Source organism: Haliotis cracherodii, unplaced genomic scaffold (assembly GCF_022045235.1).
Source record: "Haliotis cracherodii isolate W230 unplaced genomic scaffold, xgHalCrac1.p SCAF_1, whole genome shotgun sequence".
Taxonomy (NCBI): domain Eukaryota; kingdom Metazoa; phylum Mollusca; class Gastropoda; order Lepetellida; family Haliotidae; genus Haliotis; species Haliotis cracherodii.
Window position 1 is genome coordinate 29755882 of NW_027266264.1, and position 12119 is coordinate 29768000.

The 12119-nt window shown below is 43.6% G+C and overlaps 1 protein-coding gene across 2 annotated transcripts in view; it reads right to left on the reverse strand.

Annotated features, from left to right (window-relative positions):
- The window catches only part of LOC139475577 (neuroendocrine convertase 1-like), a 56195-nt gene that overhangs the window by 4664 nt on the left and 39412 nt on the right, over positions 1 to 12119 (reverse strand). For both annotated transcript variants that reach the window (XM_071258771.1, XM_071258779.1), the window contains exons 3-14: positions 10499 to 10675; positions 9351 to 9459; positions 9166 to 9203; positions 8281 to 8357; positions 7656 to 7744; positions 6408 to 6580; positions 5984 to 6196; positions 5018 to 5118; positions 3913 to 4152; positions 2693 to 2859; positions 1578 to 1711; positions 656 to 790 (exon numbers count right to left, since the gene is read on the reverse strand). In XM_071258771.1, coding sequence (XP_071114872.1) covers positions 656 to 790; positions 1578 to 1711; positions 2693 to 2859; positions 3913 to 4152; positions 5018 to 5118; positions 5984 to 6196; positions 6408 to 6580; positions 7656 to 7744; positions 8281 to 8357; positions 9166 to 9203; positions 9351 to 9459; positions 10499 to 10675 — 1653 coding nt within the window. The remainder of the gene's footprint in view (positions 1 to 655; positions 791 to 1577; positions 1712 to 2692; positions 2860 to 3912; positions 4153 to 5017; positions 5119 to 5983; positions 6197 to 6407; positions 6581 to 7655; positions 7745 to 8280; positions 8358 to 9165; positions 9204 to 9350; positions 9460 to 10498; positions 10676 to 12119) is intronic.

Genomic DNA, 12119 nt, shown 5'->3' on the forward strand with positions numbered 1-12119 from the left:
GGCACGCTAGAAAACTAAGATTGCGGATTCGAATCCCGGTTCGACATAATTATGTTTCTAGGTTTCTCAGCACCACACATGCCCTCGTGGGGTTCACCAATGTGGTCAACGTCTGAGACAAACATCACTGTGGATTTCTCTTCCAGATTAAGCTGATATCTCGTGATATAACTGGAATACTGTTCAAAGCGGTGTCAAATCATACTCACTCACTCGCTCGCTTGCTCTAAAAGTATGCACATCCCATTAACATTATAATGACACGAAATGCGAGGTAAGACTTTATATGCAGCCAGGCGGAGCTCTTTTGAGTTTATCACAAAGTCGAATGGGGGCGATGGGGTAGCCTAGTGGTTAACGTGTTCGCTCGTCACGCCGAAGACCCGGGTTCGATTCCCCACATGGGTATAATGAGAGAATCCCATGTCTGGTGTCCCCCGCCGTGATATTGCTGTAATATTGCTAAAAGCGGCGTAAAACCATACTCACTACTCACTCACAAAGTCGAATAAGACGACATATGCGCCCCCTATGTCGCTGTCTATGATACAGAACCAATAGTTTCACGATGATTCAGCCACTACTGAGTCGAGACAAGTGTAATACAAAACACGTCTCTCACTTCACTCAAATCTTCTAATGTATTTTAACGTACCTTTTTCTCATTTTTCACCTGATTATAATCAGGATTGTATTTCCGATGTCCGTTGCGCATGTGCGCTGGCTGGACTTTCGTACCATACATGGTCAGAGAAATGTCATTCACTGAGCCGGAGTTGTCGTTCCCTGACTGTAACCATAGAAACGCATAGAAATTACATCAAGCATCTATAAAGACAAATAAAACACGACTAGCCCGGCCCTGTGAAGAGCTTGATCGGTACAGGTAATTAGCGTGTCCAAAACGTTGAAGCCGGTTAATAGTTGGTTAAATGGTTCTATTAACAGGGTACAGTATTTGAGATTTTATGAAAGTTTGCCCTTAGATAACTGAACACATCCTTGGCCCCATAATTTTATCGTTCTCTTTCAATTCGTTGGCATTCAGTTGCTCAAGTCAGAGGTCCAGATAAGCTGAGTATTTCCGTCAAACCAACTCACCATAGCCCAATTAAATTTGATTGGCTTGGGGATAACTACGCGTGATATAATAAGGAGCCCAACTGTATCACATTGTTATTGCACAAGGTAGCCTGTTCAGCTTGCATACCTGAATATCTTCACACACTTATATTTACTGATTGAATGCAGTCATCATCAATCTATAAACTCCACTGCAGTGAAGAATTCACTAAAGGGCTATAGCTCGCTTATTGTAACTGAGATGTGTATCGCTGTTGTGAACTAGGCATAGAACTAGGCATGGTGTTTGTGTGTTGTTTAACGCCGCACTCAGCAATATTCCAGCTATATGACGGCGGTCTGTAAAATAATCGAGTCTGGACCAGACAATCCAGTGATTGACATCATGAGCATCGATCTACGCAATTAGGATACGATGACATGCATCATCCAAGCCAGCGAGCATGACCACCCGATTCCGTGAAATACTAGCATCTAAGTCATGGAGATGGTACCGTATCCTCGAAGATGAGCCTCCACATGCCCCTGGGTGCCTCCCCCCACGTATGCACGGACATGAGGGGCCAGTGTTTGTAGCCGCTGGAGGAGGTGTCGTAAGTACGCCGGGACAGCAACATCGTCGTCGTACCTGGAAACAACGCACAGTTTTGTTCAAATCGGACAAATGTTCATACCGGATTATCCTCCATTAAATCTCTCGTTTACCATCCTTAAAACCAGCAACGCTAGCTTTCTCCTTGTTGCTCTCAACACCCATCAACACCTTCCTCCCCTCATTGCCCTTTTTCCTACTGTTTGTTTTCCAAGTGTTGCCTTCAACACGTGTCATCCCTTTATTGCCATCGTGATACCCCCTTCCTCCTTGCAACGCCCGTTTCCCCTTCCACTAGCCGTTAACCATAACTATACAATCCCCGTTTTTCAATTACTCCAATCAACGCCTGTTATTCAATTACTCCAATCAGTGCCTATTATTCAATTACTCCAATCAACGCCTGTTATTCAATTACTCCAATCAGTACCTGTTATTCAATTACTCCAATCAACGCCTGTTATTCAATTATTCCAATCAGTACCTGTTATTCAATTACTCCAAACAACGCCTGTTATGCAATAATTGCTCCAATCAACGCCCGTTATTCAGTTACTCCAAATCAACGCCTGTCAGTTTCTCCAATCAACGCCTGTTATTCAATTGCTCTAATCAACGCCCGTTATTCACTTGCTCCAATCAACGCCCGTTATTCAGTTACTCCAATCAATGCCAGTTATTCAATTGCTCCAATCAACGCATGTTATTCAATTACTCCAATCAACGCATGTTATTCAATTACTCCAATCAACGCCTGTTATTCATTAACTCCAATCAACGCCAGTTATTCACTTGCTCCAATCAACGCCTGTTATTCACTAACTCCAATCAACGCCAGTTATTCACTTGCTCAAGTCAACGCCCGATATTCAAATACCCAAATCAACGCCCGATATTCAATAACTCCAATCAACGCCCGTTATTCACTTGCTCCAATCAAAGCCAGTGATTCAGTTACTCCAATCAACGCCCGTTCCAACTTGCTCCTCCAACCCCCGTAATGCTCCCGACACGCACCTTTTGGAGAGACGAGGTAGAGGGAGAGGTCGCCCCTCTTGGTGTAGTCGGCACTGAGGGTGAGAATCACGTGCTCAAGGAAGTTGATTTCATTGTCTTCACCCTCACACCCGGAAGTGAAGATCTCGATCTCCAGCATCTTACCCCCGTCCACCGCCTCCAGGGTCCTGCAACAAAGAGGATCGTACAATTATACACCATCCACGTGAACGCTTGACCGACATACATAACACATTAAACACGTACGCGTGGGCATATAGAACACAACATACCCGTGGATATACAGAACATGTCATACACGTGGACAATAGAACTGACATGTGAAACAATACAGTGTGTCGCGGTGTAAAGGTGTGCGAGAGAAAGACCACGTGCAGCAGGCAACGAAGTCATGAGAAGTAAAATTGAACTACTTTTCATCACCTGCCCCGGTAGCTCATTGGGATAACTGCGGGTTACAAAACTAAACACGATATGTGAGGTTGCAGGTTCGGTTCCGGTCATCCATAATGCAAACTGTTATTTCTTTCTTCGATTTTAGAACATTGGATGTTTGAAACACAAAGTACAAATATCGCTTACTTCTCAACTCATCAGATCTCTCACGGAAAACGGAAAACCTCATACCCGGAATGAGGTCTTACTGGGAATAAGTAAAAACCCCCAAGAGGTTAATACGAGATAGGAAGATACCTACAATAATTAGGCAAAAGTGGCAGTAAGTTTATAAGCTGTATGGCATGCCAGATATTCCTTCCCACTTTAATGTGGCAACCATTCGTCACCACTCGCCCCTTTCCGTAATCTGCAAGAAGACTCGTCCCCTATCGATGAATGTCATGTGCGAAAATACGACAAACCAATCAGAATGCGCGTATGATTTCAAGTTCTTCGTCAAAGAATCCCTCAGAAACAATTTTTGATTTTACATATGCCTTGCATCTAAAAATATACCCAAGACACAGTATCCTGTGTTCAATCATACTGTATAATTCCGCATGTCCTTATGTGCTTTCAATCGCATCTGAAATATATATCATATATTGGGAAATATATGTGAACCATTACGCAACTAGTTGACAATTGTTTTAGGTATGCCCGTTTGCGCTAAGACGGATCCCGGTCGCAAAAATGGCACGAGTCGCTATTCGGCTTGTCCCGGAATAACACGAGTTGATCACGAATGTGTAGCACCTAGAGTGGCCATGAGTATCCTGTACCTTGGCAGGTTGGAGGATGTCGAAGCTTTCACTTTGCACTCGAAGCTCTCCGGGACAGTTATCCAGTCACTGGGGTCGGCAGCGTCCACGAGACCGGTTGCATCGAGCAGGCCGAAGCCGAACGCCGTGTTGACTTGGAACCCTGCGTCATTCGTCTGCCAGCCCTTGTTGTGGGCGAGGGGGGCACTCTGGGACGTCCAGGCCACCAGATGCTGTACGTCACGCCACGTCAGACTGGGGCTGCGAGTACACCAGCGATTACACAACTATCTTTACAGGGACGACCAAGCATATTACATATATTATTGCTTACTTCGAACACCTCCTTAATGATGTTTTAGGTATAAGACATATCGTTGCCAAAATTGTTACTATATGCTCTCAATTGAATGCCATTGGTGGATCTATCTAGGAGCATTAACAAAGTACAATTGAATACAGATTTTTCTTCCCCAAATTGATATTTCGTAAGATTCTTGTCATGCTTAATTCCTTTATCGAGTTGTACAACACCATAATTTCACACGAAGTGACATATGCAAAGTTATCACAAATTTTGTTACAGATTTGTTTGTATATTTGTTGTTTAACGCCACACTCAGCAGTATTCCAGCTATATGACGGCGGTATGTAAATAATCGAGTCTGGACCAGACAATCCAGTGATTGATAACATGAGCTTCCATCCTCGCTTTTGGGATACGATCACATGCATCAACCAAGTCACCGAGCCTGACTACCCGATCCCGTTAGTCGTCTCTTTCGACAAACATAATCGCCTTTTACGACAAGCATGGGTTGCTGAAGACCTATTCTGCCCGGGATATACTTCAGTGGTGTTAGTTTCCGACATTCAAAAGTTATGTGAATCGCTAGCATCTGCATGTTCCTTCAGATGTTATACACTACTCAACATTTGCTAAGGACACACGGCGGCCAACATGCAGTTGCAATAGGGAGTGGTAGGATAATAAATAATTGTACCATGAAAAGATTTATGTCATTACTAGCATATATGTTTTTCGTTGACAGACTACTGTCTAATAGTCAGCTTTACAAAAAGGTGTGGTGCTTGGCAAATGTTGAGTAATAAGGTTAATACTCACTTTGCCTCAAGCAACAGGGCAAATATCCCAGCAGCCAATGGAGCAGCGGCTGACGTCCCCGTATGCATGTTGGTACACTTATTCCTTAAGTCGGTTGACACCTGGACAGCCACAAATCGAGTCAGTGAGATGTTTAAAAACCAATCACAACGTGTCACTGGAACTCTAATGTGACTCATATCGTTAACGTTTAAAACAGTGTTCATTCTAGAGCGCGGCATTGCTGATCGGTGGCAATCTAGGAACGAAACCCACGGTAATCGGATACTGGTGGGGACAAGGGGAAGAACTCTGCACAGAGTGATGCGGCACATTAGACCACTGAGCCGCTAGCATCCCGAACAGTTACCGATATCAGCACATCCTACTTGGATATTGCAGCCCCAAAGATGTCATCAGTTAACACTAGAATAAACAAGAGTTATAGTTCTATGCATATAAAACCTTTGTATTAAACTTCTTATATTTATTTTAAATTTACATTCTTATATTAATATTACAATATCCATAGGTCTAATTCCCTTGTCCACATACCAAGCAGTCATTACAATAGAGGAGCTGTATATCCAAAGAACTATATTCATTGTTCATCACACCAATTTCTAGATGAGTGAGTGAGTTTGGTTTTACGCCGCTTTTAGCAATATTCCAGCAATATCACGGCGGGGAACACCAGAAATGGGCTTCACACATTGTACCCATGTCGGGATTCGAACCCGGGTCTTCGGCGTGACGAGCAAACGCTTTAACCACTAGGCTACCCGACCGCCCCATTTCTAGATGACACTTAAAGAAGTAAACACTAGCGTGACGTGCAGTACAAATGTGGACCTGTATAGGCTGCACTGATGCGCGCACCAACCTCCTCGTTTGCAGCGATTTTTTATTCGTACATTTGAAGTGAATGCTGTGCAACTGACGTCCTCCATGTCAGGTGAATATAGGTAGAAGCGTCAATCAACCTACCACTTTCTTGTCGTTCAGTCCGCCACTGGAGTAAGTGGTTGCCATGGTAGAGGCGCATCTCTCCCCATACCAGGGCCTCTCGAATGCCTGTGATGCGCTGCTGATGGAGATGGAGTAGATGCTGCCGGTGTAGCCGTCACAGTCACAGTTGTCCTTCATACGTCCGCCATTACCAGATGCCCACACGTAGATGACGCCCTTTCCGTTACGACCCTTTGAATAATAAACTCAAGGTTTGCAGCTAGTTGTCCATACCAGCTCTAGACCTTACCACCATTCTCACATTACATTAATAACTTGATACCTGGCGGGCCTAGTCATGACTATCACTTAAAGATATGGATGCCGGTGTCTTTGAATGTGTCAAGATTATGTCTGAAATAAATCCCGTGACCTCTAATTTACAACAACAAAAAATTCTCACTTCTTTTATTCCTGTCTCGAAGGCCTTCTTGGCGAGTTTGCCTGGACCTTCCACTGTATGTCCATCGTCGTTAGGTCCCCACGATGCGCTGTAGATGTCCACGTATTTGTGGTTGAACTGGATTGCCTCCCCTTCTAACACATCCGTGACCTTCCCATCCAACATTCGGACCCCTGCAACACGCGTAACCAATACGTGACTAACACGTGACCAACACGTCAGCAGCCTTCGTCCTTAACATTGATTCATTCAGAGCGATATGTTGTTCAAACGCCATAATCAAATTAATTTAGGAGCAAGCAAATGAATTAAAGTTATCTTCATTTGACAACAACAAAACACATATTACATCAGTTCCTAGTCGTCGCCTGAAGGTCAGTGCTCTATCTGTTCACCCATGTAATAACGCTGGGGTAACAACAGCCGATTTAACAGTGGTGGCCCTGTAGTCTTTCATGGATGTCCATTTCATTTATAAACTTAGCTTTAAAACTGGTATGGTCTAGTGGTAGAGCGTCTGCCTGGAGAGCGGAAGGTCCGGGGTTCGATCCCCTGCCGCGTCATACCAAAAGACGTTAAAAGATAGACTCAGTACTTATTGTTACACTGTCGCGCGGCAATAGGGGGCTTAAATAAGGACTGGTCGGCTCGGAGTCAATATAGGGGTATTAATGTTAAACTGCGGCATGGTATCTCAGTGGGCTTGCACTTTAAAATCGGCATCAGTCCGGACTAGTACAAGCAGCCACACACACACACACACACACACACACACACACACACACGTGTATACACGTCGCCAGATAAGTGTAATAATCTTGGACGCGACGTTAAACCCCATCCACCTCATCTTTAAATTTGTTGTTTCACCCACAATTATTTGCAATCATGTCTGGCGAACTTCAGAAGGGTTAAGAAGATGGTGTGACGGAATATAGTCTGCCGTTATCATGGCAGGTTCTAAAGCCAACCTGAATTTCTCCCGTATAAGCGTGGCGTTGTTGAGGCACTACTCTTGTACCACTAATCCCGGGCTGTACGTGCTCGGTATCAGAATCAAGTTGTCTAACTGCACTGTCACTTCAAATAGAAGTTCGTCCCGCATAAAGTATTGGATTTTAGGACGCTTCACTGGTAAATCATCGGCAGACTTAATAGCACGGAGAAGAAGAACCTGTAGCGATGCAACCAAGCACTAACCAAAATATGTGCACAAATATATATCTATATATATATATATATATATACCTCCTATATTGGCATTAAATGCGACCCCGACACCACACTTCCCATTGTTGGCCGTCATAGCTACCTCACCAGCGCAGCGAGTACCGTGTCTGAATGATAAATAAAAAGATATATTTAGAAAAATAATGATTACGATCTTTATGATGATGATGATGATGATGATGATGATGTGTACATAACGAGCTCATTCTTATGATCGGTTTTCCTCACGCATACAGAGTCTGTACATCATCACAATTCATACGGCTGTCGGTTGTAATATATATATTTCTGTGATATGTTAAACATTGCCAGAGAGTTTGATGAACGTCTCTTTCATTGTCTAATTTTAACAACGACCACATCTACCACCTCAGCTACCACCTGAATGCTTATATTATCAATCACTGGATTGTCTGGTCCAGATTCTATTATTTACATACGACCGTCATATAGCTGGAATATTGCTGAGTGCGGTGTTAAACAACAAATAAACAAACAACAACTACTACTACTACTGCTACTACTACTACTATGCCCTCCTTCCCCAATGTTCCCTCACTGAAGCATACCTTCCCCGTCAGAGCTTACCCCACGAAACCTGCACAGTCATAGTTGACATTATGCGGATACTGAATCTACTGACTTGTTTTCGTTGGTCGGGTCGTATCGGGGCATCGGGTCGCTGTCGTTGCCGTTCAGGTCGACGCTGGCTTTTGGATCCTTAAGTTAAGAGAAAAATCCATTGTCTTTCTTAATGGCAAACTGGATACGTATAAATGACAAACTGTGTTTCTCCACTAACAAAGCTGTATCTTTCTTAATGACAAACTGTGTTTCTCCACAAATAAAGCTGGATACTTCTAAACGACAAACTGTGTTTCTCCACAAATAAAGCTGGATACGTATAAATGACAAGCTGTGTTTCTCCACTAACAAAGCTGTATCTTTCTTAATGACAAACTGTGTTTCTCCACTTACAAAGCTGTTTCTTTCATAATGACAAACTGTGTTTCTCCACAAATAAAGCTGGATACTTCTAAACGACAAACTGTGTTTCTTCACTTACAAAGCTGGATACGTATAAATGACAAACTGTGTTTCTCCACTAACAAAGCTGTATCTTTCTTAATGACAAACTGTGTTTCTCCACTTACAAAGCTGTATCTTTCTTAATGACAAACTGTGTTTCTCCACTAACAAAGCTGTATCTTTCTTAATGACAAACTGTGTTTCTCCACTTACAAAGCTGTATCTTTCTTAATGACAAACTGTGTTTCTCCACTGACAAAGCTGTATCTTTCTTAATGACAAACTGTGTTTCTCCACTTACAAAGCTGTATCTTTCTTAATGACAAACTGTGTTTCTCCACTGACAAAGCTGTATCTTTCTTAATGACAAACTGTGTTTCTCCACTGACAAAGCTGTATCTTTCTTAATGACGAAATGTGTTTTTCCACTTACAAAGCTGGATACGTATAAATGACGAAATGTGTTTCTCCACTTACCAAGCTGGAGATATGAACTTACGTAGTTATCTATAAGGTCTGTATGGTTCCTCTCAATACCTGCAGAAGAAAATAAGTAATTTATACCTTTATGTTTAATCTGTGGCTCTAAGCTAAACACTTGGTACTCGTTTTCGTCTTTATGTCTTTGTCACATGATAGGCGTAATGTTACAGATACGTGAGACTACGCATGCGTGGAGCTCACCGTCATCAAGAATCGTGACGACCACGCCCCTTCCGGTGATGTTCTTGCTCCAGACAGGCATGACGTGAAGATCGACCTTGGGGCTGACGGTGCCCTCCCGATCGTCTCTCTGGGTAATATAACATAAACTTTTCCCGTCAAAAAAGCCCAAACTCTGCAGATTCACAAGACCATATACCATTATACCACTGATAACATGTAACACATAGTGATGTAACCCACTAGAACAGTGTAATTTTGTACTCCAAGCAAACCTGTTCTTATCAGCTGTGTCTTACAGAACACAACATGATGTAGTGGAATAACCGCTACTCTATGTGGTAGAACAACCGCTACTCCATATGGCTGAACAACCGCTACACTATGTGGTAGAACAACCGCTACACTACATAACTGCATGGCGCAAAACTACAACCAACCGCGGATTACGTCGCGTCCAAGATTATTGCAGTTATATAGCGACGTGTATGCACGTTTGTGTGTGAGTGTGTGCTTCTACTAGTCCGGACTGATGCTAGCCCACTGAGATACCATGCCGCAGTTTAACATGAATACCCCACACAGAGACAGTATGCTGACTCCGAGCCGACCAACCCTTGTCTGGGGCCGAGCGCCAGACAGTGTAACAACAAGTACCATCTTTAAGCGTCTTTTGGTATGACGCGGCCGGGGATCGAACCCCGGACCTTCCGCTCTCTCTTCCACCAGACCACGGAGGCGGTCCCCGATATAATGGAACAGCAATGGTTACACCATGGCTGTAAATGCAATATCAGAATAACTACATGTCGCAGTATCTCATTAGATACACACTATAGTAATTCTAGCAATATTCCAGCATTAATTCTACTACATTCTAGCAATATTTCAACAATAATTCTACTAAATTCTAGCAGTATTTCAGCAATAATTGTGCTTTCTTTCTAGCAATATGCCATCAATAATTTTACTAAATCCTAGCAATATTCCAGCAACAATTACTCTAAATTCTGGCAATATTCCTGCAACAATTCCACTAAATTCTAGCAATATTCCAGCAACAATTATACCTATTTCTAGCAATATTCCAGCAGTAATTCTATTTAATTCAAGCAATCTCAATTGTCCAATTCCGGAAATGCATGCCGTAAATATGTTGTAAAACGTACCAAATACCACTGGTCCTTAAACATTGGGTCCGAGAAGCTGTTTTGTATATTTCTGTATAGCCGGTCCTCCGTCTCACGCTTGTCCTCGAGATATGCGCGTTCCACCAGGTATGCCTTTTCCTCCAGGTATCCCCTCTTGCTTCTCACCTTGCTCTCCTGCTGCTCCGCCCATTCTACCTGCAATCATACGTGTCTACCTGTAATCACTCATATGTTTCTACCTGCAATGACAAACGTGTCGACCTGTAATCACTCACGTGTTTCTACCTGCAATCACAGGTGTGTCTACCTGTAATCACTCACATGTTTCTACCTGCAATTACTCGCGTGTCTACCTGTAATCGTTCACCTGTTTCTACCTGCAATGACACACGTGTGTCTACCTGTAATCACTCACATGTTTCTACCTGCAATTACACACGTGTCTACCTGTAATCACTCACCTGTTTCTACCCGCAATTACAAATATGTCTGTCTGTCCCGACTCACATGTTTCGACAATGCAATTACAGACATGTCTACCTGTATCCTCTTACATCTTTTTACCTACAACTACACGCGTATCTACCTGTTCTGACTCACGTGTTTCTACCTATAATCACACACACGTCTACCTATATCACACACACACGTCTACCTATATTCACACACACACACACACACACACACACACACACACACACACACACACACACACACACACACACACACACACACACACACACACACACCTATAATCTCACACACACACACACACACACACACACACACACACACACACACACACACACACACACACACACACACACACACCTATAATCTAACACACACACCTATAATCACACACATGAGAACCCCACTGATCCGTAACACACCAGCATTCAGAATGAACCAACTAGGTGTTTCGTTAATTTTGCGTCATTTTCTCGTCACTTTTAAACTGATTTTGTGGGTTTTTTGGAAATTTCATCAAACTTGTGAGACTGAACTGTTCCCAGTAACACGTGGAAGTTAACAGCAGGTTTTAGTTGTAAACCCTCTCTCCAATTTCAGGAAATTGAGAGATCTTTCTACTGGAATATTCCATTATCGTCTTTGTGGCAGCGGTAGCCGTCTCCTCCACGTTTCCCGACTGTCACGTCGTGCCGGAAGACGTAAGCGCAGCGTCATTGACTTGACCTGTTCCCCGGATAGCGGACGGCAAGGACGATTCACTCTCAATTAACACAGCTCGGAACCATAAGCAGTAGTGGCCAGCGAGTGCCTCCGACCCAATACAGGAATATTACGCGATTATCAGTCAATGCAGAAAATTGTATTTCCGTGTTGGAAGGAACTGTTAAGAGTATTGGATATTTGGTGGAGGTCATAGTTTTCTTATGTTGGTAAGGAAGGGGCTGGGTTGGGTTGAAGAGAAGGGCTGAGACACGAGGGGAGTGCGACGACCCAACGGGGCGGACCTGTGTAGGGTGGGGGGGGTGGGGGTGGGGGGTGGGGGGAGATGTTAAATCCCGGGAAGGAGAGGTGCATAGACCAGGTCAAGGACATTGCGGGGCGGTCGGATAGCCTTGTGGTTCAAGCGTTCGCACGTCACGCCGAAGACCCGGGTTCGATTCCCGAC